The 27,339-nt window shown below is 51.6% G+C and overlaps 1 protein-coding gene across 4 annotated transcripts; it reads right to left on the bottom strand.

Moving 5' to 3' along the window:
* Nucleotides 1–27,315, bottom strand: ZBTB49 (zinc finger and BTB domain containing 49). 4 transcript variants are annotated; one of them, XM_019453707.2, is made up of 7 exons: nucleotides 19,539–20,436; nucleotides 16,417–17,516; nucleotides 13,915–13,961; nucleotides 6,573–6,646; nucleotides 4,999–5,081; nucleotides 4,746–4,907; nucleotides 1–1,142 (listed from the first exon to the last, which is right to left on the bottom strand). In XM_019453707.2, exons 1-7 carry the CDS (start codon nucleotides 19,688–19,690, stop codon nucleotides 469–471), a joined length of 2,292 nt encoding a protein of 763 aa, XP_019309252.2. In that variant the 5' UTR covers nucleotides 19,691–20,436; the 3' UTR covers nucleotides 1–468. The 4 variants fall into 4 exon arrangements, with proteins under 4 accessions (XP_019309252.2, XP_019309254.2, XP_019309253.2 ...); XM_019453709.2 differs by lacking the exons at nucleotides 13,915–13,961; nucleotides 19,539–20,436 and adding an exon at nucleotides 27,211–27,315 and having other exon boundaries at nucleotides 16,340–17,516; XM_019453708.2 differs by lacking the exon at nucleotides 4,999–5,081 and having other exon boundaries at nucleotides 16,340–17,516; nucleotides 19,539–20,439.
* Between the last annotated feature and the right edge of the window lie 24 nt (nucleotides 27,316–27,339).

The following is a 27,339-nucleotide window of genomic DNA, read 5'->3' as shown; positions in this document are numbered from 1 at the left end:
TTATAGAGAAAGTCAAGTTTCATTTATTCCAATTAAATTATAGCACGGGTTTCATATACAAATAAAATTTTTGCGTAAATTAAAGTACAAAACGCTACAAATTTCAATCATGTAAAAATGCAAAAATATTTGTGTTTCTGCATGTTTTCCCTCGAACACGACTCGGGGTGCAGCAGGGGGCCCAGAGCGTGCCCGCCGTCGTGCCCGGCTGACGTCAGTGGGCCGGTGTCTCGAGCCGGTAGCTGCTGCCCTGGAGCCCTCCGGTCCCGCGTCTGTGTGCGCGGGGAGCCGGCAGGCCTTCCCAGATCCTGGGCTCCAGATGCTTCCGGTTATCAGCCACCGGCGGCACAGGGGCGGCCACAGGATCTCGGGCTGTTGGGAAGGGGCCGGGCCCCCTCCCGCGGCGCGGGGACGCGCCTGCCGAGCCGAGAAGATGCCGCGGGGGCCGGGCCGGGCCGTCGCCGGCCGTCACTGGTCCAGCTCGTTTTCGTTCTGCAGCGTCTTCATGGCCAGCCCCCACAGGGTCATGCTGGAGAAGAACTGGCCCTCGGGGTTCCTGTAGGGCGTGGAGGCCGCGCGGCCGCCCGGCCCGTCGCCGCAGGGGGTGTCCAGCGCGGCCGGGGACGAGCGGCCCAGGGACGGGCTGTCGGCCGGCAGCGGCTGGTCGCCGGCGGAGGCGGCCACGTCCGGGTAAGCGAACGTCTGCTGCGGCGCCGGCTGCAGGGGGCGCTTGGCGAGCTTGCCGGGGTCCGGACCCAGCTTCTCCGGGCCGCCGGCTCCGTGAGGCTCGACCGCGGCCCGGAACTTGCAGTAGGGGCCGGCAGCGTGGCCGTCGAATTCCGTCACGGACTCTCCCACCGGGTGCACGGGGAGCTTGAGCGACGCGGGCATCAAGGCGACAGGCACGTCCTGGGAGAAGGCATCCGAGCCCTGGGACTTCTCGAGGTCGGAGGCGTCGAGGGCCTGCGCCAGCTCGTCCAGCGCGTCCCGGCGCGCCTCGGGCCTGCAGTGCGTCCTCTTGTGCCGCCGGAGGACGGCGGAGCGCGTGAAGCACTTGCTGCACACCTCGCACGCGTACGGCTTCTCCCCCGTGTGCGTGCGCACGTGCCTGCGGAGGTCGCCGGAGCCCCCGAAACACTTCCCTGCGGGAGGAAAAGGGGGTCCTTTCAGAAGCGGGCCTTCTGCAAGCACCGCCCCGCCCCCGCCCCCGCCCCCTTCTAAAACCCAGACCGGCTCTGCTTTCACGGCACGGAGTCGAGCCCTCCCGTCACCTGCTCGCCCCGGAAGACGCTCGCGTTCTTCTCCAGCTGCGTCGCTCCGACCCGCGGCCTTTTGGCGGTGGGCACCTCAGCGTGAGCCTTCGAGGGACCCTGCGTCCCCGCAAGGGAGCGCCTCGCCGGGTAAGCCGAGGTGCCTGCCCCTGCCGGCCCGTGCCGGGAAACCTCGCCCGTTTTGTTTAAGTTTTCGCAAATCTAACGTGGCCGATCGACAATTTAGAAACAGCTTTTTGCTTTCAACATAATTTTACATACGCTTCTCCTGGTTCTAGTTCCATCCTGTGTATATGACAGAGGTGGGGGGGGGGTCAACTTCCATGAGAGTAGGTAAGATCGGAAGACAGAAACCAACAGACAGCCTTCCAGAAGACATCACATGTTGACAGAGGACTGAGAACTACGCAGTTACGTAGATGCCTATTTAGAGCTTTGCCCTGACCCGCGTGAACGTGGAACGCTCAGCTCCGCAGCACCCGCCCATCAGGCAGACCAGGCGTCGACGTCCACGCCTTACAGGTGTACCCTTCCCCACGCAGGATACCGAAGCTCGCCACAGTGACCACAGTGACCCTGTGTCCTCACGTCTACACCGTGCCCTCAGCGTCAGGCTCGGTCTCTTTCACTGAACAACACCGTCTGCTATGCCGTCGCTATACCACACAGTTTATACAGACACGTGACATGTCGTGGACTCGAGGCCTCAGAACCCGCCCTCGATCTCCTGCACGTGTGGGCGGTCTCCACCTGTTTGCTACTATACTTCATGTTCAGTCACCATCTTTCTTTACACTGTTGAGGATAAATTCTCAGTAATGGAATTACTGGGCAGATGGGAATAATCTTTTCTAGGGTCCTGAAGACGTGAATTTTAGCCACAGTAGAGTTTCCCCAGGAGAGGACCGTGGCTAGTCTCTCTCTTTTGTCCCAGAGGCAAGACAGGGGGCCAGACTTCACAGCCATCCTTGCCGTGAGGACACCATGGGGCAGCACCTGCCTCCTGCCTGGGGAATCCGGTGACAGACAGCCGGCTGGCCGTGCTGGCGGCAGAGAGGACGGTCACCGCGCACGGCTGTGGCCCGCAGTCCCAGGCAGTGCAGGACGCTGCGTTTCCATGGATTCAGCAAGGGTGCTCACAAGCGAGCTGCCTGGAGCCATCTTCAGTCCAGCCTGTGAGGACTGGCCAGAGGGGCGATGAGACCTCAACAGAGACAGTCTCCTGGGAATAAACTGCTAAAACCCAGGGCTAGAGGAAAATGCATGTCTGCACCTTGGAAAGTGCAGAGAAATGCTGGGAAAGGAAGAGAGGGAAGGGAAGGAGAAGGCAGTCTGGGGAGGGAGAGGACAGAGGGAGGAAGGGTGGAGGAGGGACAGGGAGGAAGGTGGAGGAGGGAGAGGGAGGAGCTCTCTATTCACTGCAAAGCCCAGAATGTGAAGCCATCTTAAAACTGAACCTGTCTTCTGAACTCAAGGAAATGAAAACACACACCCACACAAAGTAGCACGCCGATGTTCACAGCACACTTGCTAAGTGAAAGCAGTCATGAAAGGCCACATGCTGAATGATTCCGTTTATACGAAATGTGCACAACAGGCACATCCAGAGAGAGAAAGCAGATTAATGGTAGCCTAGGCTGGGGCGTGGGAACGAAGAATGACTGCTAGCGGGTGTGGAGTATCTTTCTGGGGTGATGAAAATGTTCTAAAATAGACCATGGTGAGGGTTGGGTTGTGCAACTCTGTGAGTAATATACCAGAACCACCGAACTGTTTGCTTTAAATGGGTAAAGTTTATGGTATGGGGCTTTTACCTCAATAAAGCGGTTACAAAATTTTGAACCTGTCCTATAAGAACGAACATTCTTGTGCTCTCTTTCTCTTCCCCTGGCCCCAGGCTGACCTTATCGGGGTCAGAAACCATGGCTAGTGAGGGGAGGGAAAGGGCTGGAAACAGAAGGTGAGGCAGGCAGGGTCCTCCTCTGCTTCCTCCTCTACGGGGGTCTAAGCCAGCCCTAGCCGGGGAGGGAAGAGAGAATTTAACCTTAAATCAAGTTGACAGCTGTAATAATCGTTTGGAACTGACATTTTAAATTAGTGATTTGAGACTGCATTTGTGATTTAAAGTAACAATTGCTTTCCTTTTTTTTTCTTTTTTCTCTTTTATTAAGAGAGAGAGGGAGAGAGAGAATCCCAAGCAGGCTCCACACTGTTAGCACAGAGCCTAACATGGGCGGGGCTCGATCTCACAAACCGTGAGATCATGACCTGCGCTGAAATCAAGAGTCAGGCGCTTAACCAACTGAGCCACCCAGGTACTACCAATTTTATTTTATTAAAAAAAAATTTTTTTTTAATTTATTTCTGAGGCAGAGAGAGACAGAGCCTGAGTGGGGGAGGGGCAGAGAGAGAGAGAGGGAGACACAGAATCCGAAGCAGGCTCCAGGCTCTGAGCTGTCAGCACAGAGCCTGACACGGGGCTCGAACTCACGGACCGTGAGATCGTGACCTGAGCTGAAGTCGGACGCCCGGCCGACTGAGCCACCCAGGCGCCCCACTTTTATCTTTAAGAGTAATGAGAAGAGTCATGGAGTTGCCTAACTTTGTATCCAGGAGATGAGATCTGTGTACAATTTAAGTGGGAGACAAAAACAAAGGTACTTTCTGGCTACAGCCCAGAAGTCCTGCCCTGTCCCAGATTCCAGCTCCAATTAGGAGGAGGTGCTCCGAGCAGAGCCCAATTCCAGCCTTCCCACAGCAGGACCCTGGACGTTCTCCCCGTCTGTTCCACACAGGAAGTCGTAAAAATCATTACCCACTGATTCCTCCATGACTCAGTCGGCATGGTCAAGTGCTCGTCACAGGCACGCACGTGTACACACGCGCGCACACAAGCACACACGCACACCCTCTCTCCTTCAGAGGCTCAACCCCTCCCCGATCACAGGGACACAGGTAACTCAGAGTCCGCCCTCCCTCACCTGGGCGGCGAGGCCCCTCAGAAGCGAGGGCCGCCAGCCCACCCTCCCCTTTCTGGCCACTTCGCTGCCGCGTCCTCGCGGAGAGAAGCGCCCTTTGCTTCACCGTACGTGACCCAGAAGCCCTCCCTCTTGACCCCGCCACGTGCTCGAGATGCTCCGGCAGGACAGTCCGCCGGCAGCCCCCAGGCCCTGCCGTCGAGGCGGCTGTGCTGACGCCCGCCGCTGCACACCTCGCCCTTCCGCGCTTTTCTGTCTACGCCCCGCGGACCCGGCCAGGAGCCCGCGGCAGCCGGACTCGGCCGTGCCCAGAGCACCTCGGGGCAGCTCCGCGAACGTCTGACGCGCGAGCCCAGGGAGGGATGAGAGGAGACCCCGCGGGAGGGGGCGAGGGGACAGCACTGCTTCTGTGTCACCCCCCGAGGAAAGGGAGGCGAACCCCGCAGTGACCGGGCGGGCGCCTGGGGGGCCGCGTCCGCGGGCGTCACCCACTCACCGCAGGCGGGGCAGCCGTACGGCCGCTCACCCGTGTGCCGGACCCGGTGCTTCACCAGCTTCCTCCGCATGTTAAAGGACTTGCCGCAGTCATCACAGGTGAACACTTTGTCGGCCGTGTGCGTCTTTCTGTGCTCCTTCAGGTTGCTGAAGTTACTGAAGCCTAGAGAGACCACAAGAGGCGTTCGGCTCAAGGACTGAGGCCGTTTTCATCCGCGGTCTTCGAGAAAGAAAAGGAAAACGCTCAGCAGTACCTCGCCCACAGATGTCACACAAGTGCGGCTTCTCTCCCGAGTGAATAATAACGTGGCGCTGGACGTCACCAGAGGCTGCGAACCTGCCGTGACATTCGGAAACTCAATTAAGAATTTCTTTCCACGTTGAGGGGGACGGATGGGCTGCTCCCCACATCCCTGCAGAACGAACCAGACGTGGCCTGGTTTCACTTGAAATGTGCGTTTTGAAAACTCTTTACTTCTTTTCTCTTTTTTACAAGAAAGTAGAAAAGGATGCAAGTGCTTTGTTTCTGAATGACTGGTTTTTTTTTTTCTACCTAGCTTCGTCACTCTTTCTTCTTCAGAGATGGTCACCGAGTTGGCTCAGGGAGGTCTCGGCCACAGAAACACGCTTCCTTCCCACCACACCTAATTGTACAACTGGCTCTGTTTGCAACGACACGTGTATGGACATGGTTTTAAACACACGCCTTGCTTTTAGAGGGAGTTCAGAAGGCTCGCATTTAACCCACGTTGTAAAACAAGGCCAAAGGGAAGTGACACCATCTGAAGAAGCGGGGGCGCACTCCGGAGGCGCCCGAAGCGAGGGGTGTGCGATACCCCCGGCACGAAACGTGCCCGCGGTGCTGAAGCGGCCACGGCAGAAAGGGAGACGCGCCAGGCCAGGCAGCCTTTCTTTCTCTGTTTTCTCCCATCTGCAGAGACAGCGGTTTTCCCGGACCTGAACAAGGGGCGCACCTTCCTCCAGCGTCCGCACAGCACGTGCCGCACCCCGTACTGGGGGACTTTGACTTGAACTGTCCCCAGAGCCGTCTCTGCCCACCGCCCTTGACTATGAATTTATCGGAGGCAGAACCTGTACTGTTTTTTTTCCCTTCTCTTTTTTAACAAAGGCTTTACACCCACCGTGGAGCCCACGTGGGGCTTGGTCTCACTCTGAGACCAAGACCGGAGCTGAGATCAAGAGGCTGATGCCTAACCCACTAAACCAGCCAGGGGCTCCTATACTGTTTACGTTCCCACCATAGCACTTAGCATACAGCAGGTGCCGAATAAATGTTGGTTAAATAAATGAATGACTGAAGCGCTGTGGCTGGTGCCTGTTAAAAGCGTGCAGACTCCAGACAAGCGGCCCAGGGAGGGCAGGAAGGTCCCCACTGCGACTCTGTCACAAGTCACAGCCCTGCCCAGCTGGCCACTCGCACTGCTGAGCTCTCAAGGCCTGTTTCTGACTCAGTTCAGGGCCCTTCCAGCCCTTCCTGGCTGTGAGTCTCATTGCCCCCCCCCCCCATGACAGTCACCTCCACGTCCCCATGGATCTATGATCTATGTTAACAGACATTCTTGGAATGAATGGAAATTTTAGTATAATTTTGTTTCATGTAAAATCCCATTTCCTAAGACTCTGTGTCCTAGATTTTCTTTCTCTTAATGAACATTTCTCTTTCTTTTTGTTATGGAAAAGCCGGAGGGTCTGACTTTACCTGCATTCCTTAGCTACGCGGTGAGCCCACAGGGGGCCCAGAGAACAGCGAACTCAAAGACAGACACGAGTCAGTCTTGACAAACAGAGGAACAAGCCCAGCACTGACCTCTTTCCGCAGATTTCGCAGATGTATGGTTTTTCACCAGAGTGCCGACGTAAGTGAGTCTGCAAGTTACCTGCCTGTAAGAGAGGGGAGGAGAAAACGCACACCAGTAATGACCAGTTTTCTTGAAGGTTCTGTAAATTCAAAAGGAAAACTAACAGACTGAGCCAGGTCCTGGTCCAACTTCCAGGTGAAGATTACATATGCACAGCTCAAAGCAGCCGCGTGCAGGGAGACCAGGGACAGCCCCGTCCTCACTCGGGGGCCTGGGCCTGCCCAGCAATCTGGAGATCACACGGACATGCCTGATGGTGCACTTCTGAGCCCAGTGCTCCCCGTGAGCCCCTGGCTAGCCTCGCGGGTACGCGCTGTGCTGCCTCCCTGGCAGATGGGCCCCACACACTGTGGGGGCTGCTAAGCTTGTATTTCAAACAGACCTCGGTCCGCTTTACCTGGTGTTTTTAACTTGGACCATCTATACGCAGGCATCACTTGGAAACAAAGCATCTGTCTGTACTTGGTTATTTCAGGATTCCTTGTTTCTTTTTTAAAAACATGCTTTGGTTCATAAAGAAGGTGAGACACGTGCAAACAGCACTTCCCCTGGGCTCTGTTGTGCCGGACGGGGCTGTCCTGTCTTTTACCTTTGTGCAAAAACGCAAAGCAGGAGACTCAGGAGCCGTTTCGCTGCTGGGCCTTTTATGTTCCTAATTGCTGGAACTAGCAGGGCTTCGCAGAGAGTAACTTACTTCTTTTTTTATTTTCCTTTCCTAATTGAGTTTTTATCGGTTGTTCTGAGGATCAGTACAGACAATTCAATTTGTACACAATTCTTAACGTACGTACCGAGAGAGAGTAACTTACTTAAATGGGGATCGCAAAATAGGTTTCCATGCAATGATCAATAGGAAATCAATATTAACTTGCCTCAAGCACATTAAAGTTGAAACTGCAATCGCCTTATACTAAAAAAGCTCCTGGCTCATGTTTCAAATTAGGATTTGAAAACAAAAGCCTCCACTGCTGGAATTTAACTTAATAGACTCAATCTGTCATTTCCCCTCCTAATTTTTTACAGTGTTCTATTATAAAGACACTGAAACGAATGAATGTGCCTGAGGGTAATAATGTGCCGGCATTATGCACAAAATAAGCCAAAAAGAGAGAATGAACAGTAATGGCCAACTAACAAATTTGGCTTTGTAAATCTGCAAACTAGATTTTAAGTAAAATGCAGACAGTTCATGGTTATACGCTTGAAGACGGTCTGAAGTCCACTTCTGAGTGGAAACTTACAGGTACAAAAAGTGTGGTCTGTGGATTTCATGTTACAGAGCATGGAGATTCTGTGAGTCAGGCTCTGGGAGATCACACGGGTAGATACTTCAGAATATGATAAATATGGCTTCGAAAAAACTCAGGTTTACTTGAGGTAACGAAAGAGGAAGAATTTGGCGAAACATCGGTAAATACCTAGCTTTTAACAGAATGACTATTGACAACAATGAAACAGTAAGTGCCAGCAGCCTTATACGTTTCGTCTGCCTGCCCTTAACACACATCACTAAGCTGCTCTTAGTAATTAGGTCTCTTTTCTAGATGAAAAACTCAGATTCAGATAAATAAATAACTGCCCCTGTTACACAGCTGGGCCAGAAAGTAACATGGGTTTGTGGGAGTCTGAACTCACAAGTTTCTGTGAATAAACTGGCTTGTGTTGACTATTTCGTACAAGAGTCACTTGGCTGTTGGGGAAACAGCTCCTGGGAGGTGAGATAATGTACCACTGTTTTAAGTCAGTCAATTCCAAATTCCAGAAAAGCCCATCAATTATATAACAATTTGAACAGCACCATCGGCTCATCTGTTAACTTAGGTCCTTCTTTTTAAGTTACTTTGTAAATGATGTATCACGACTGAAATGCATTCTCTGAGTCAGTGCTTAGCAGCACTGAGCCCTTGCTTTTTAACTGAAGCGTCACAATTACTCGTTTTCAAAGCAAGTATAATCAAATGATCTTCCACTTAACATAGTATAATAAGCAGTAGTAAAACAACCCCTTGAATTTTTTTTTTTTGTAGCTATTTAATAAATAGAAATGGATCATGAAAATCTTTCCCCAGATAAAGGAGCACATATTGATCTTGCCGATGGTATAAAAGCAGATGAAACACTGAAAGATTCAGGCAAAAAAGTCCAATAATGCATTCAACGATTTATGCCAAATGACACAGCAAACTGGGACCCAGAGTACTTGACCTTTACTGAAGCATCTTTATTTTTGGTAAACTGTGCTTCACTCTCTTGCTCATTACATGCTAAGTGCCCGCTCCACATCTCGGATGGAACTCTCTAGCAAGCGGCAGCAACAGTGACTGCTACCGATGATTCGGAGGTTACCAGGAATGAAGCGGCTGGGTTAGCGGCCGCAGACAACTTGTCACCTAGTCACAACTCGCTTATAAAGTAGTAGCATCGCGGTCTACGGAAAAGCAAACGGATGCTCTGGAGGGAAGTCATCAGCCTGGGCTCCGACAGCCGGGATCAAACATCCTGATTCAGGTCTGTGGACTCCCAAGCCTGCGGCAGTCACTGTCTGTGCTCAAGAACGTCAGCAGCAAAGGAGGCTCTACTCCTTCTAAGCAGATATTTTAAATCAGGAGGGAGCTGTCAGAACTGGGAACAGAAAAACTCTGCTGCAGAAAAGAACTAACACCTGATTTGAGTAATTTAAAAAAGAAACCCTTTCTAATAGGCACGAGGACGTGAGCATTTAAACCCGAGCAAACCAAACACATATTCTCTATCAGAACACTTTTCCAGCGGCAGCTGATTATTCATGTAAAAAACAGCTGAGGAATCATACCATCTTAGAGATAAAAGGGATCTCAGATCTTAAAAGTCACCTAGTTCAGGAGTTTTGGGACTTTAGGATTTCACCAAATAACAAAATTAACAGGGAAAAAGAATCTGGAGATTAGCACAGAGATGTCTCCTAAACAACGGGAGTGTGGGGCATACTACCTCAGGGCTCAAAATTCAACAACTTAGGAAAAGTTCATCAAAACACTCTTACTCTTGCATTTTCCCCTGGACGGGCCCAAACCCTGTCACCTGTGGCGTCAGGCTGTGTCCGTGCCCGGGGGGAGCACACTGATCTCCAGGCAGGCCCCCTCAGTTGCGCCCCGCACACGGGACACCTCTTTCCGGAAGGCACCGACTGCACCAGTCACTCGAAGTTTCCATTCCTGCCTCTTTGGAGAGACGACACAACTCCAGTCCTCTCCCGAAAGACAGCTCAGTGCACAAGGTTTCCTCTTCCCATTTCTCACGTCACAGATGTTCCAGACCTGCCCCTACCTCACGTCTCCTCCGGGTGCACCTACGGGGCCGGGTTCTACCCCGCACGGACACCCTGCATTCGGACAGAGCCTCACTCATACTCTAACGCATGCGGGACCCCCAGTGCTGAGATCCGCGCACAGACCGTGTCCACAATTATATTAACAGGTGTCGTCTGTTGCCACAGTCTCAAATTACGGTAGCTTTGCAAAGCTCACGTATCATACTGCTTACAGACTCAACAGCAAGGTTATGGGTAACTTTCCCCCCCCCCCCCCCAAGACTGACTCTACTAAATATAAATTGAGTAAACAGCATAAAAGATTAATTCTCATTGGTGAATCTGTTTTCTCACTTTCGAGACTTCCAGAAGGGAAAATATTTACAAACTCCCTTCCACCAAAGCAAACATTCCAGCAACAGCATGGGAGCACTCCAATACACCGTAACCGCAAACATTTGCTCCAGCTCATTCTTACTGGACACATCTCCAAAGGCAAGGGAATTAAAAGCAAAAATGAACTATTGGGACCTCCTGAAGATAAAAAGCTTCTGCACTGCAAAGGAAACAATCAACAAAACTAAAAGGCAACCGATGGAATGGGAAAAGATATTTGCAAATGACATATCAGACAAAGGGCTAGTATCCAAAATCTGTAAAGAGCTCACCAAACTCCACACCCAAAAAACAAATAATCCAGTGAAGAAATGGGCAGAAAACATGAATAGACACTTCTCTAAAGAAGACATCCAGATGGCCAACAGGCACATGAAAAGATGCTCAACGTCGCTCATCAGGGAAATACAAATCAAAACCACACTCAGATATCACCTCACACCAGTCAGAGTGGCTCAAATGAACAAATCAGGAGACCATAGATGCTGGCGAGGATGTGGAGAAAAGGGAACCCTCTTGCACTGTTGCTGGGAATGCAAACTGGTGCAGCCACTCTGGAAAACAGTGTGGAGGTGCCTCAAAAAATTAAAAATAGATCTACCCTATGACCCAGCAATAGCACTGCTAGGAATTTACCCAAGGGATACAGGAGTGCTGATGCACAGGGGCAATCATACCCCAATGTTTACAACAGCACTTTCAACAATAGCCAAATTACGGAAAGAGCCTAAATGTCCATCAGCTGATGAATGGATAAAGAAATTGTGGTTTATATACACAATAGAATACTATGTGGCAATGAGAAAGAATGAAATATGGCCTTTTGTAGCAACACGGATGAACTGGAGAGTGTGATGCTAAGTGAAATAAGCCATACAGAGAAAGACAGATACCATATGTGTTCACTCTTATGTGGATCCTGAGAAACTTAACAGAAACCCATGGGGGAGGGGAAGGAAAAAAAAAATGGTTAGAGAGGGAGGGAGCCAAAACATGAGACTCTTAAAAATTGAGAGGGTTGATGGGGGGTGGGAAGGAGGGGAGGGTGGGTGATGGGCACTGAGGAGGGCACCTGTTGGGATGAGCACTGGGTGTTGTATGGAAACCAACCTGACAACAAATTATACTTAATATAAAAAATAATACAAAAAAAATTAAAAAGATAAAAAATAAAAATGACTGCCTGCCGTAAGGCGGAGATGGTCAGCAGGCACTACTTACAAAGTATCCCTGTATCCACAACGCGACAGCTTCCTCAAGGCCAGAGACCCCCAGGCTTATCAAATGTCTGCTTGTCTGTGGGGCTCACCTGAGCAATCTCGTAACATCCTTCACGTCTTCATCACCCACCCCGAACACCGCTTCTTCCAGGCAGAAACGAGCACTCGCTTGTCTTTGCCCATGCTGTTCCCTGTGCATATTTCCCCAGCACACCCCACGCTTGCCACAAACACTTATTACTGAGTAGTTTTTAAACAGAAGTCCTTGTTCACAAAAATTTCATAATTTCACTACGAAGTAAAACAGCAACACACATCTGAAAACTGCAAGTATACGTAATCCTATGTTCACAAAACTCCGACAAAACCACAGACCCCAGCAGAGGAGGATTTCGGGAGCGGCAGTCATCAGGGCCACCTTGATGGGACTCCGGAGGGCAAGTTCAGGACGAGGTCTGAGCAGCGGTCCTCGACCTCAGCCACACTTCCAAATCAATGCACTAACACATCCCTACGCTCGGGCCGCACCCCAAAGTGACCAAATCGGAATCTCTGGAGGCCAGACCTGCCATCGATGCCGGGAGAGGAGGCTGAAGGCTGACTACGGACGCTTCAATGTCCGGTTCTCTCTGATTAGCAAAGAAGGGTCAGGGAAGGATTCCATGCAAGGAGAGGACAGACCCTAAGGCGTCATCACATTTTAAACGTCCGAAGGGCTTTCGTGTCCACTGTTTCATTTACTCCTCCTGACACTTGCATGAGGTAGTACGATCCTGATTTAAGAATTAGGACAATGTGGGCCAGGGAGTGATGGCTGCTAATTGTTAACAGTCATTAGTCCAAGTCTTAGGTTCTCCTCCACCCCAAAGCTGTGAGGTTAAGATGGGGGGGGGGGGGGTGGTGCCCTGGGAAGACTGGTCTGCAAGAACAGAGAGGGCGGCCCTGGGACGGGAGATAATGATGCCCCCCTGAAGCACGAACTACGTGCCAGGCAGAAAGGAGTTCTTACTCCTCCTAGCTCGTTTACTCCCCAAATGCTCCCCAGGGTCAGTCATCTCCTTTCCCTGGTTTCACGGACAAAGGAAGCTGACGTTGTAAAGGGTGGGGTGGCTTGCCCGAGGTCACTGAGTAGCAGGCCAGGGGCGGGATCCAAATCCACACCGCCCATCGTCGTGGCCACAGCTCGGAAGCCCCAGGCGAGGCCATCCTGAAGCCGCCAGGGCCTTGAATAACTGGCAGCTGGAGGAGAGAGGACTCCCCTTGCTTCTCAAAAACCTACTGGATGCAGTGTGGGTGCCAGAGTTCTCCTGGACGGCAAGTGTGGACTAAAGACGCAAAGGCAGGGGTCCGGACTCGGTGAACCCCTGCAGGCAGGTGGCAGTGGGAGGGAAAAGCCCCTGAGGGCACAGGTTTGGGGGTTGGTGGGGGGAGAACGAAGGGGACCCTGGAGAGCTGGCTCCGTGGGGGACGTGCCAGAAGACGGTGCTGCCACGGAGGTTCCGTGCCCTGGGGAGCGCTGCGGCCAGCGCTGTGGCCTGGAGGGCTCTTGGGTCAGGGCCCAGCCCAGAGTCCTGGCCCTGGTAAAACAGCGTCTGCACGAGCTGCGACCGGATCTATGGCACCCGCCAGTGGAACGACGGCGTGCGGTGGCTGCGTGCGGTGGCTGTTTCCTCGGCGGGCCCGTGTGCCCGGGGCCGAGCAGCCGGCCTCACCCACCCTCTAAAATGCCAGCGCCCGGCACGTGGCAGAGAAGCAGGGCTCTCCCTCCATTTCAGAAGTGGGTTGCCACCAGTCTACGTTCAGAATTTCCTCTAACACATTAACTCTCTAGGGGGTGTTTACGTCCAGTGCCCAGATCAGCTCGCATAGGAGGGACCAAAACACTGGCTGGATGGGGAGACTTTATACGTGTCCCAATGATCATTAAACAGGGGTCAGCTGAAAGGTGGGCCAAGCAGGAACGAGAAATGCTTGCTCTGTTCCCCGCATCCTAACAACTGATGTGCCAGCCGGAGGAAGGGGACATTTGTCCTGGACATAGCCCGGCACTTGCGGCCTCCAGGTGGGTGGGTGCTCACTGTGGTTTACAGGAAAGCTCGTTCACGAAAGAGAAGAAACATACCAGGATCGGACCCATCCTTAAGTGGGGGGGGGGGGGGGGGGGGGGAGTTCACACCCTTACAAAAAATGCTGTTTTTCCCCTGATGATCTAAAAATTTGTTTTCCTTAGAAATTATTTTCTTCCGATTTAGCGTGAAGTCAACGTTACAGACACCACCAGAGGCTTCTCTCAGAAGTCCAAATGTAGGTCTTATTTGTAATAATAATAAAAAAAGCACTGGGTTTCGGGTTTCCAATTATTAAAGTAAATAAGAGTATTCCCACCTGAGAGAAATGTTTCCCACAAATGTTACATTCAAAAGGTTTCTCACCTGAAACAAAACAAAATAACAACTTGTAAAATCATTAGTCACATCGGCACCACAATTTTGTTTAAAATGTTTACACCATCTCCGCTGCCCTCTCAGAAGACAGCGTCGCCTTCTTCCCCAAAGTACGAGCGTGGGCAGAGTCCCCACGTCCTCCCGATTGTCCCGCACCCCCCTGGACGGCGCAGAGGCGATCTGCCGGACAGCAGCGGCCTGCTCCCCTGCCCTTCGGCCTGAGTCCTTTACCACCAGTTTCCGACACGGCCGGGGAGCCTCATTCGCACCACACGAGGCGGCCACACAGGGGTGGACTTCAAGCGTGCCGGGGAAGACCCCTCTCCGCCGCCTTTCGGTGGCTGACGCACGCTTACAGGGGAAAACAAGATTCAGCAGGGAGACGCGCTTCCCTGGCCACCGCTGGCCTCTGCGTCCTGAAACAGAACAGACGGGCGACCTCTGTCCAGAGTGGACGCCACCCCAGGGGAACCACCGCAGCTCTGACCCGGCGTAGAGAACAGGAAAAGCGTACTTCAAGGTACCCCCTGTGGCCTGTAAAACCTACTATGCTTTGAAGACCAAGAATCCCCCTCAAATCAAGTGGTTTCATTAAGATTCTTTTTTTAAACGTGAACGTTTCCCTTCTTCCTGTGTTGCTGAGGTTTGGCACCTTGCCAGCTCTCTGAGCTCCTGCCAGGATATTTTTTGAGTTGAACGGCTTCCTAAAACTGTTCAATGGCTTCCTCAAGGACAAGCCGGAAGTTCTGACCCTGAGTAATTATAATCACACGAATCCTGTATTTGGTGTCTACGTTTACGTCTGAAATTATGGGGAAGACGATCATGTCAAGTGAAAGACCCCATTCTGAGTTACAACAGTTTGAAACGAGAGGTCACCAGTCGCCGAGACTCACGAGGGACCGGGGCCAATCACCCTACGCCAGGGGCCTCCCCTTCTGCTCTCAGGACCCCTTCGCACTCTGAATAACTGATGGCCCTAAAGAGCTTTGGTTTACATAGGCTACATCGGTGGGTAGAGCCCACGCCAGAAATGGAAACGGAGACCTTCAGAACACGCCATCAGACCTCTCGGCGGCCACCAGAGCGGCCGCAGCCTTTAGCTGACTCCACTGTGTGCCTGGAGCAGGAAAGGCGAGGGCAAGTAACATCGCAGACTCTGATGGAAAGAGTTCAGGCCCCACAGACCCCCTGGAAGGGCTCCCCAGACCGTAATCAGAGAACTGCCTGCCGCCTTCCCAATTTCTGTCCCCGTCAACACCTGTGCACGGCTGTGTGCTACTGGCATCCGAAGATGTTCCTTCAGAACAAACAATGTAATTTGTTTCCTTTAAAGCTAGAGAGAGATGTTCTCAAGTAAAAATCATAACGATCGTTAGGCTCCAGGAAATTTAAGCAAACAGAACGACCTAAAACAAGTTCTTTTCAGGCGACGCTGAGCCAACGATACTGCCTTCACGTAAAATAATTCTGAACCACTACCACCAACGAAAGCACTTTCCATGCAAACACATGAAAACGAAGGGCTGCCATATAGAAGTCTCTCGATAATGCAACGAGGCAGCAAACACCTAAGCCCGTGGGCAACCCAAAGTGGTAACAGAATGGCACGTGGACATGATCACACTGGCCCAAGCACCTTAAAAGCAGTTATGCTGGAAGCACCCGTTAGCATAGTACTTCTCATGCTTATAGGGGAGCTGTCATTAATTCACGTGCAGTAGAGTCACCCAGTTTAACTACAGGAAGGAAAGTAACACGTAAGTGTCGTATAACGTCGTATACGTGGCACTTAGCATTTGGAAAAAATAAACTTTCTGGAGAAAGGACGAGGTATGAATTAGGGTACTAAGCCTCTGAAAATTCAACGTTCAAAATGGAAGAATTACCATTTGAAAACCAATTATCAAACGGTTAAAGCTGATCCTTATTAAAAAGTGTACCTCTTCCTTCCAAACCGCAATTTGAAACAATCTGATATTAACATGGCTTCCCAGAGACCTTTTGCTATCACCCTCAGTTATTTTGGTCTGGATGAACCTACAACATCATGCTTTAAAAAAATACAAAGTTCATCTAATTCTAAAGAGCAAATACAGCTTATCCGTTTTAGAACATATCTGAGATTTTCAGCGGGTCAAAACAACTCGCTACGCTTCTTCAAAGCTGGAAGGTCTATCACACAAAGCCACGGTTAAAAACGAAAAGTGTGCCATCTTTCGCAACTGGTTCTGCGAAAGCGTCTACAGAACTCCGAGATCGTTCTTTAAGAGTGATCACCAACAACGTCAGAGAAAGAGCAGCTAACGCTCCTGGGTTTTCTGGGGGATTATCAACGACGTCATCGCAACAGCAAAAGTTCTTACAAAAGCAGAGCGGGCAGTGATGTCTGAGCGTCTGGGTCGGGTCCTTTCCTTTGCCTGCGGGCACTGAATCAGTGTACCTGTGTGAGACCGTTTGTGAAGCTCCAGGTTGCTTGGGTGTTTGAAAGGTTTCCCACACAGTTCGCACGCGTACTGTCTCTGTGGCTGCAGCGTCTGGGACTGGTCCTCCAGCGCCGCGGGGTCCTCGGGCCGCTCCGTGTCGTTCACGCAGTTCGAGTGCTCAGAGCCGATGAGCCCCCCGCCTCCTCGTCCCTCAGCACTGGGGCCGCCGGCTTCCTCCCGCGCATCTGCGCCGGCAGGGCCTGCCCGCTCGGTCACACCGTCCTCCCGCCTGGCTTCAGACGCCGGCTCCGCGGGTGTCCGCGACCTGAGGAAGTTGAGCCTCTTCAGGTGGATGGCCTTTTTGAGCCTCATCTGCTTGGCCGGGGGCTGGCGCGTGCTGTCGGACTCCGGGTCCGGGTCCGGCTCACTCAGGGGCGGGGCCGAGCGGCGCGGAGGCAGGCGCCCCGCAGGCCCCGGCCCACACCCGGGCCGGCCGGCCGCGCCAGGCTGGCGCTCCCCGGCACCGAGGCCCGTGGGGGTGCTGGGCGGGAAGGGCGGCTCGCCCACCCTCCCGTGACCGGGACAGGCAGCCTGTTTATAGTGCTGCTTACTGTAGAAGTTTCGGAGTTTGTGGCAGTAGCTGTGCCTGAGAGGCAGCTCTGGGCCGCTGGCCTCCAGCGGACCGGGCGCCGGTTTGGGCGCTTCGCCCGCAGGGTGGTGAAGATGAACTGACGGGGGAGCGTGAGAATGGGGTTCATCCAACACCTTGCTCTGCTGAACCTCCGCGGGACACTCCTGCAGCAAAGGAGGAGGGTAGTTTTCGCTGCCGACACAGTGAGCGTCAGCAGCCAGAGCGCTCTGCAGGGAGAATGTACTGTTACAGGACACGCCAGGGGGCTGTTCCACAGCGGCCGATTTTAAAAACGTGTGACACAGATTCAGAACGTTTTGAACCTGCAAACACTGGGCTATGTCCAGCACTACTCGTATGTTGTCCTGGTTAAGATCTAGATGGGACGTGTACATGAAGTCCAGGATCTGCCCGATGCCGCTGACGTTTTTAACATCCAGGTGAAAAACATCACTTTTTTGGCCTGAAGAATTCTGAAAGAGGCTCCTGATAAAAGAAAGGATAGCTGTTTATAGTATGATTACTTTTTTCTTATGAATAACACTCATGTTAATATTCAAGAATACTATCCTGTAAATGCTGAGATTTATTTTTTGTTACTAATTTCACTTTACAGAGAGTGTGAGAGGGGGAGAGGGGCAGAGAGAGAGACAGAGAGAGAGAGAGACAGAGAGAGACAGAATCTTAAGCAGGCTCCACGCTGAGCATGAGGCTCAATCCCATGACGCTGGGATCATACTGGAGCTGAAATCAAGAGTGGGATGCTCAACCAACTCAGCCACCCAGGTGCCCCTACATGCCAAGATTTTTAAGTGAAGTACATTTTAATCCTTTAAAAACTGTTGGCAAGCTGTTCAATAAAGCAATTCAGATGAATTAAATTAGTGTGCTGGATATTCAACCTTTCAAACAGATCTCAAAGTAAAATTCTGAAATATACTCATTGTTCTTTTCAAAGTATAATTATCCATATGTATGATCGATTGCATACAGATAGAGTATAGCATACAGGTAGAGTATTTCATATCTAGTCTGGCAAATTATACCTCAGACCATAAAACACATAACAAAGACATTTCTACATCTAAGTGCCTTAAAAATGTCTAAAAATAAAAATAACCATAAGAAACCAACACTCGACACTCATTCTTTTTTTAATTTTAGTTTGTTTAATTGTGGCAAAATATACGTAATATTTACCATCTGATCCATTCCTAAGCGGTTACAAGTGTTAAACACAGTTCCAACGGGAAATCCAGTGGCATGAAGTACATTCACATTGCGGTGCCCCCATCACCACTGTCCATTTCCAGAACGTTTCATCTTCCCAAACCGAAACTCTACACCCACGAAACAATTCACTTCTATTCCCACCACCCCCCCCGCCCCCCCCCAGGCCCAGCCCCTGGCATTACCACTCTACTTTCTGTCTCTGTGAATCTGACAACTCTAGGGACTTGATATACACTCGTTTTGTAATCAGATCTGTTAGAGGTTTCTCTGCAACCCAACGGCCCACAAGCCAGCAGTGAGAACAAGAAGAGCCCTAGGAGTGAATGAGGGAAAAGGGCACAACGCCCACGTGCTTTATTCTGCACACGGTCAAGTTGCAGGTGAACGAGTTTGTGCTGCATCTAAACCACCAAGCTGGGTCAGGTACGTGGTCTGGCAAGTTTGTGGACCTTTTCCCTAATCCAATCACCTGCTTCCCCAAAATAGCCTTCAGCTCTGTTCCTGCCCGAGGGAAGCATAAATTAAAAAGGGGCAGGGAAAGCAGAGTCTGGGGCCAAGTTGCACAGGGACAAAAAGGGCTGATTACCTCAGTGAGCTGATCCTTTCATTACAACATGTACTTAGACCATGGATGATGGCGGAGGTTTAATTTGATGGAGCGATTAAGTCAGGTTCCATATACGATTTACAAGAGCAATGAAACGGTATGCATTTTAAGGGGAAAAAAGGTACCAAAAAAAAGCTTCAGTGCTAACAGAGAGATAAATCTCAGCTACTCAGAAAATGTACGTGGAACACTTAACTCCAACAATGTCTAATAACCTAAAAATGACCATAGGAAGAAATAAATTCAGTTCAAACCTGTTTTCTTAGACTATTCCAGTGAAAAACAAAAATGAGAATATTTTAATAAAAAACAGTATGTAGGGTGTTTTCCCCCCTTCAGTTTCTTATCACAAGAAAGTTCTTACCAGGAATTTTATTCTTCAATCTTTTTACCATGAAAGGGTAAGAAATACATAGAGAAACCTGACATTGATTAGAGCTATTAAAGACAAAGTGCCAACATACTTTCAATCAGCCCAGATAGTTTTTGGTCAAAAGGCTCTTTTCCTCTCAGGCTGCTCTAAATACAAAAAGCAAAACTTGCACCAAGTGCTACAAAAGGTAAGAACAGGGGAGATCCAAGGAGAGAATAAAATTTAGTCAACACACATCCACGCTACGAGAGCTTTTTCTCCATACGGTTAGAAGAACAAAGTCTACAACACGTACCTGAAATACTGACTGAACGCTGCTAGAACATTCTTATGTGCTTTGAAGCACACCCCTTTCACCACCAACATGCAGTCACAAAGCAGGCCTTGGATACGCTGCTCGTGCAGTTGCTGAAGGAGGTGGCAGCTGTGGGTGGCAACCGGGTCCATGCTCAAACACCGGGAGACCTGCGAGGAAGAGCACGAAGTAGACCGTGACCCAGGGGTGACTGGGAGCTACGTGGCCCCAGAACCCGCGGACTGACCTGCGGTTCAGTCATGGCTCCTTCAAACAAACCAACAACAAGCATAAAAAACCTTGGGCCTTACGCATCGGGACGGGTGCAGTTTCACAGAATTACCTGCAGTGATGCAAATGTTCCGTATCGACACCGTTCGATACAGCAGCCTTAAGCACTTGAAATGTGGCTGGTGTGACTGAGGAACTAAACCTCTCATTTATTTAAAGAGCCATGGGATTTGACAGCGCAAATGTAGACTACGACCACGATAATGCTACATGCATTTCTCTTGTTTCTACTTTGGAATAATTCAACAACAACAAAGCGCGTGTATGTAAACACTTAGAAGGGCAGCGAAAAGCCAAGTGGATAAGATCAATCCGTATTTACTGAGCACCTATACGTGGGGTGCTGAATTAGAAGGTGAGGAAAATTAGGAACTTACCTGCAGAGATAAGGTGTAAGTCAAAATAAATTAACTTACATCACGAGACACTAATAACAAAGATCTCACAAAGCAGCACGTGTACTCATCTGCTCCTTCCTGCGTCTCTGATGGGGTGCTACCTTAGCAAACACCCGTCTTGCACGTACCCGACGTGCACAGACTAGAAAGCGTTAGGCACCTGCTGAGCTTGAGAGCGCTGAAGCCAAGGGAGTGGCAGGACGGGATGTGCCTGTGTGTGTCAGTGCTTGTATGTGCGTACGAGAGAGAGAGAGAGAGAGAGAGAGAGAGAGAGAGGGAGAGAGACAGGGAGAGAGACAGGGAGAGGGAGGGAGAGGGAGGGAGAGGGAGACAGGGAGAGGGAGAGAGGGAGAGGGAGAGAGGGAGAGAGGGAGAGGGAGGGAGAGGGAGAGAGAGAAGGGGAGAGGGTCAGACCATGTAGAATCTTACAGGCCTTTTCAAGAACGCTGACTTTAAGACTGAACGAGATGGGACACCCCCTTTCAGACACGGAAGGTCTCACATCTCTTCAACCTCTCTATGTGCCAGGTTCTAGGGCTACAGCAACAAACCAGCAAACATACCAAGTCCCCGCCCTCACGAAGCCTAAATTCTACTAAACACACACACACACACACACACAAGTACACGACACACAACCACACAAATACAGTACTCAGACACCTGAATACACAGGAGAGGAAGGCACGGGTTCATGCCAGGAGCACAATCCAGGGAGACACGCTGAAGGGAAGAGAAGTCGTGGGGACAAACGAAGTCAGCCTGGGGCAGGCGTGTGCCGCAATGGCCGTGTGGAACGGTGTGGTCTCTTCGTTCGCTTTCATCCTCAGTGCAGAAGCATGATGGAAAAAGTCACCAAACCACGAAGCCAAAACGAAGCTTTTGAACACAGCCCCTTCTCCCATCGTGATCACCATCGCCTTATCCCCTCCCATGCCCCCTAGGTGCCCACCAAAATACGCTACCTGCGGCTCCCCAGACAAGCTGTGTTGGGGAGAGTGCGGAGCCCCAGCCACTGCTCATGACCTACGTGACTTTGGGCAACGACTCTCTCCACGTCCACGTTCCTCACCCTACCTCACGGGTTACGGAGACAATTGTGAGAACCCACGTGAACATCGAGAACAGCAACAGACATATTAAGTATTCAACAAATGTTCTCTCTAAAGAGCACCCGGAGAGCCTGTGAAAAGTCCCGGTTCCTGGACACCGTCTGGGTTCTGTCCAGTCTTGTGAGGGGCCTACGCGTCTGCACTGCAAGCGTCCAGCTGGTCCTGGGGCAGGCAGATTGCAGGACCCTGCCTTGCTCTCTGCCCCCAAAGCCCTCGGTTCTGATACTTCCTGTCCTGGGAACACTTTATCCACACTGGACTCTTCCAAATATCAGGGCTCTGCTGAGCTGTCACCATCTCCTAGAAGCCTTTCCTGCTGTTCGGAAACGTGTTCCTTCCTCCCCAGCGTTTCCTCAAGTCTGGGGTCCCCCCTCTGCAATCGTACGGCACCCCACACCTGCCTCCCCAGATAACCTATCCTTATGTTCCATCAGTTGCGTCTCCAGCTCTGCTGTGAGCTCTGAGGGCACCACCTTATTCACCTCTGCCTGGCACAGAGCAGACACTCACCCATTAAGATCCACGCCGGCTAACCTCTGCTGCTAACGAACAACAGTTAGTGATGTCTCTTTACATCTTTTTGACAACCCCCCTCCAGCCCCACAGCTACTCTTCTAGGCCCTTTCCCTTCTCTTCATTTCCACCAGGTCTGTCTCCCTCGTCCATAAAAGTGACTGTGACCTGACTTCACCAAGAAGGTTGAGTCCACAGATAACTTGACGTAACCTGAGTGCCTTTAAATTATTTTCGTAATTCCAATTTTCTCGCCCGTCCCTCACTCGACCCCTTCAGCTTCACAGGATGAAGTGTGCCTTCCTTGCAAAGCCAGCTTTCCTCCTCCCCGTGCCCCCACCACGGGCTCCCCCAGCACTTGGCTTCATTCTCGGCTTTTTCACTGCTTTGCTCTGTCCCCAACTGGCCCACCAGTTCCTGCGAACACACCAAGACTGCCTCGCGTTGAAAAAAAGCAGAAGAAAACAGGACAACAAAACCGTCCCTCTAGGCACATCTATTCATCACAGCGCGTTTTCTGACACCCCTCAAAGCAGCCACTCCACACCCGGCTCTGCTTTCGGAGGACTCTCTTCTCACCTTGCGTCTTGCTACACACGTGCCCGCAGGGGCCGCTCCCCAGCTACAGCCTGTGGAGTGCGGTCTGCGCGCCTCCCTCTGGACACGCCTGCCTCCCCCGGGGCCCTCCTCTTACCAAGCCCCTGATCTGTTCCATCTCTATTCTGTACGTCCTCCTCTGCGAGCCCCTAACCAAGCGGTAACGTCCCTTACGATTCAGCCCCTGGGCCCCCTTCTCTTTCCCATGAAAATCACATCTACTCCTGGCCTTCATCTGCTCGAAGCAGACAACCCCAAAATGGGACACTTCAGCTTTGACCACTAGCTCCAAATGTCCAACTTTCTGCTAACCATCTCCACTGTATGACCCCTCGACTTCGAATCTCTAAAACTCACCCTCGGCTCTACACCGCATTTGGATTCCATTTCTTCACGGAAAGCTTAGTTTCTGACATGTAAAGCTTGGGGTACTGGCATGATCTCCTGGTTTGAGATCAGGGTGGGATTCAAAGAAAACTAGCATTAGAGGTGATGTCACCTATAAAGAGCAACACTAAAGCACGGGGAGAGGGTTTTATCACTTAGACCAAGAATACAGAAAGGGGAGCGTTATGTCAGGTGGTGGGGCAGTGCCCCGTGTTAAATCCTCGAGGATACCGAACAGCCAAATGATAGAGTACTCAGTTACCTACCCCTGCCCCATCAGTTGCTTGAAAAGAAAAGGATTACTGGCTTATTGTTATTACCTATCATTCACTATTTTCGGGCCAGGAACTGTGTTAAGCACATTCTATCCATTAACTCCAATAATCCGACAAGAACCCTATTATCGGCCTTCTAGAAGAGACGAAATTAAGAAATGGGGAGTTTAAATATCCTGTGTTCCAAAGCCAGGATTTAAAGCCTGGTTCCTAACCCTGGAGCCCATGCTCTGGTGCTATGCTACATCCCATGAGAAAAAGGACATTAAAAATACAACACAAAACCTTCCTCTGTAGGCTTTAACGCTAAAATGCAGCAAATGTTCTCGATCTTTAGACACTTTCCAGCTATATAGAAGTAATGTACAGTTAGAAACTGCTACACAATTTACACGGACTATGAAAATCGTAACTATTCTGTACTACTCGGTATAGTTCTCTAATGGCTTCATGACAGCAATTCTGTACCTCCCCAACAAGATTAGAGAGAGCTCTGGAAAAAGAATTTACATCTCATATTCCTCATGAGTATTAGGGGTGACAAGTGTAAATAACGACGGATCATGTACCTAAGACAGTGATAATAAAGACCCATGCTTACAAAATGCTTCTAACGTGCCATGCACTGTTCTAAGCCCTTTACGCGTGTTTTTTCAGTCCCTATGCTCATCTCATACCCAGTTCATCTCATTTAATTCTCACGATAATCATAAGTACCCCTCTTAGTTTATAGATGAGGATGATGAGGCACGTGGATGATCAAAGAGGGCTACAACTCTGACATTCCTCCAAGGGGAGGTGGGATCTAGGTCTCTCCTGCCTTGAATCTGAGCAGCCTGTGTCTTAACCAACAACAGGCAAAAGTGAGGGTGTAAAGCCCTGCTCATTTCTGGGTCTGACAGCTGCCACTGTCTGTCTTCTGGAACAGTGACTCTGGAGGCCCGGGTTGGCTGTAAGGCGCCCAACTGGAGAACATGTGGAACCGGAGAAGGACTCAGCTGAGCCCAGCCTTCCAGCCACCAGACAGCAAAGCCACACCTGACTCTCCAGACCAGCCCCAGCCTCCAGGCGAGTATCACAGGAACTGAAGAATTGCCCAGTGGAGCTCTGCTTGAATTCCTGGCCCACAAAACCGTGAGAGAAAATAAGTTTTTAAGCCCCTAAGTTTTGGGGTAGTTTGTTGCAACTCAAGAGACAACCTGACCGGGTACAGAGAAGTCGACACAGCTAGTGAGTAACTGATAATAAGGGGCGGAGTTCGGATTTAAACCCACGGAATGACCCCAAAGCCCGCGTGCTTAACCCCTACTCTGAGTTCCACTCGGCAGGTGAAAGGCCTTCCTCGGATCCAGTCAGTTGAGGGCCTAGGTGAGCACGGCATGTGCGAGGATGGGCAAGTGCAACACACAGTGTCGTGCTGGGGCTCAAGGGGCACAGACCGATCTCTGTGCTTGCAGCTGCTCGCTCTGTGACCAGGAACCGAGACCAGAGGACACAGACCACATCTGCCTTATGCATCAGCGCATCTCTGGTACCTAGAAGGGCGCCCTGAACACAGGGGTGCTCAATACATAGCGTCTCCACGGCTGGAGACTCTGAGCCTCAGTTTTCCGTATGTAAAAATGGAGAGGTCCCCCAATGGTTAAAGAATTCCCAAGGTATTTCCTGTTTTAAATGCTACAAATCTGCACCGAAATGTGATGGTGGGAAGATGGACGAACTGGACTCAAAGGGAAATTTGGGAAAACTTGGGAAAATATGGGAAAAGAGAACACAGACACACACACACACACACACACACACACACACACGAAACATTACATGTGAAGAGGTGCTTGTAAAGGGAGTAAGAGCCAGAACGGAATTCTACCCTGCAGAGAGGGATCCTAGAGCAGGGGCCCTTCTGTTCCCTGGGACACTTTTCCAACTGGTCAGATACCCAGAATTTGCAGAAGTTTCTTTCCTGGGGCCACCAACGGATACTTCTCCAAAGGTCCACAGTTCACACACCTCAGCACCCACCTTGCCTTAGAGTGGTCCGCCCTTTGTCTTTGGTCATCACGGTTTTCAAATGGCTTATTCCTAATGCCCCCTGCCCCCAATCCCATGACAGAAGCAATGGCTTCAAGCAAGCAAGCCTGGTTGTCTTAGCTCTCTAGTGACTGACTCTAAGACACTATATAGGCCGACGCAGTTAAACTGACATTGTGTGCCTGACATGTGCAAGGCGTTGTGAGGATGAAACGCCTGGGCAAGATCTGTCCCCTGCCCTCCACAGGCTGTGTCTCAGTTTTCACCTCATTCATTTAACTTTATGGAGTGTCACTGTATGATCCCCACTGAGGGTATGATGGTGAACAACTCACATATGCGGCCACCAGAGCCTTCACGGACGAGGACCTCAAATCCCTCCGTTCTGACCTCAGTCTGTACGTTCCAACAGACTAAGTTCTTCTTTCCAGCTCCTTTCTTAACTCGGGCAAAGCATCCCCTGCTGGGAACTGAAGCTGCCCCCTCAAGCCACAAGGCCTGCCCTGAGCCAGGAAGACGCCGTGTGACTGACCCTAAGACGATGATCGATCTGACCTTCACTGCCCACCTGCACGCATCCGCCAACCTCTGTTCCACATTTTCCTTATATAAACCTGGAAGCCCTTCCGGCACTTTGGAGATGGTCTTTGAGCCCTAGTCCACTGTCCTGCCCGTGGTGGCCTCCCTGAAATATACTCCTTTCTTGCGTCACCGCCACTCATTTCTCTGCCTTTGGATTTCATCAGTGGTCTGTCTGGGGGGTCCCGAGTCAGGTGCCCTTGGACCCCAGTGCCCCAGATAGAGAATAAACAGGAACTACATGGTCCAGGAGACGCTGAAAGAGGGAAGTGCAGATTAATTTCAAGGAGGAGGGTCAGGGAGAACTTCCTCGAGGAAGAGACACGTGTGCTGAAACCGGAAAATTCGATTTACCAAGAAAGACGAAAGAGGGCTCCCCCTGGGCTTCCAGGGGGGACCAAGTGAAAACACAAATGCAGATGAGCACAAACACCAATGAGACACATGTGTGCCCTGCACACAAAAACACCTCAACCGCCCTGCTTTGAGACCTCAAGGCCATTCTGTCACTTCTGTTGGAAAATGTTTTCTTCCTTGTCCTTCCGGTGAATGCCTTCTGTTAAGGGCTGAATGGTGTTCCTCCCAAAACCCAAACGTTGAAATCCTAAGCCCTAGTACGTCATAATATCTGCGGCTTTGAGATCGGGTCTTTAAAGAGGTAATTACGTGAAGCCATTCGAGTGGGCCCTAATGCAATCGGACTGCTGTCCCCATTAGGGGAGAAAACTTAGACACCAGGAGAGACATCAGGCATGCTCCCGCACAGAAGAAAGGCCACGTGTAAACACGGCAAAAACGTGGGTGTCTGCGGGCCAGGTGGTGCAGCCTCAGAAGAAACCATCCCGATACCTTGGTCTTGGACTTCCAGCCTGTGGTGCTGGCTACGAGGGCTTAGCAAACGGATGCACTCTCCATTCCAGCCCAACCGCGCTCACCTCCGGAGAGAAACCCTCCTTATCACCCCTCCCCCCTCCCCGCCGGGTGACTGGAGCGCACATGACGGTGTCCACACCCCGTACACCCCGTAGCCACTCGGTTAAGCGGCAAGCACTTAATGACCGCCCCCGTCTGCCAGCCCCCGCTGAGGGCCAAGAGGAACGGCTGAACCGTTAAGCAAGCGGCGGGCACCGTGCTGAGCGCGGCGCGTTCAGCGACTCCCGGGCCGGACCGGGGACGGAGTCTCCGCGCCCGTTTCACACGCGCGCAGCCCGCGTGGAAACGAGGCCGCGCTTGGCTAGGAGCTCCGCGGCGCTCAGCCCTGCCCGTGACTACAGGGCGACAGACTGGGACAAGGAGCGCGCCACGGGGCCGAAGCGGCGGCACGGGGGGCGCAGGCCCCGCGCCTCTGGGATCGAGCGAACTCCCGCGCGACCCTCGCTCAGCCCGGGAGCGGAGGCGGCGGCGGCTCCGGGCCGGGGCCGCTCCCACCGCACCGCGCTGGGGCCCCACGCCCTCACGAGGCCGGCCTCCCGGCCCGGCGGCCACCTACCCGCGTCCTGCCCCGCCTGCTCCTCTTCACCGGCCGCCGCCACCGCCGCCCTCAGCGCCGCTCGCCGGGCCCCGCGGGCCGCGGAACCATCCCGACAACGCCCCCTTGGCCGGCGGGATCCGCCTCCGG

The sequence above is a fragment of the Panthera pardus genome, unplaced genomic scaffold (assembly GCF_024362965.1).
Source record: "Panthera pardus isolate Hobbes unplaced genomic scaffold, ASM2436296v1 HiC_scaffold_13, whole genome shotgun sequence".
NCBI classification, from domain to species: Eukaryota; Metazoa; Chordata; class Mammalia; order Carnivora; family Felidae; genus Panthera; species Panthera pardus.
Note: the sequence above shows the minus strand (reverse complement) of the source record. Positions and strands in the feature narration are given on the sequence as shown.

What these genes read in the sequence shown, in the direction of transcription:
- ZBTB49 (XM_053901693.1), bottom strand. Translation starts at nt 19,690, where the DNA reads ATGGACCCGGTTGCCACCCACAGCTGCCACCTCCTTCAGCAACTGCAC. An exon ending in GTGTGACATCTGTGGGCGAG is followed by an intron (nt 4,908 to 4,998) that starts GTACTGCTGAGC and finishes TGGTCTCTCTAG; the next exon opens with GCTTCAGTAACTTCAGCAAC. An exon ending in GTACGGCTGCCCCGCCTGCG is followed by an intron (nt 1,143 to 4,745) that starts GTGAGTGGGTGA and finishes TTCCTCCCGCAG; the next exon opens with GGAAGTGTTTCGGGGGCTCC.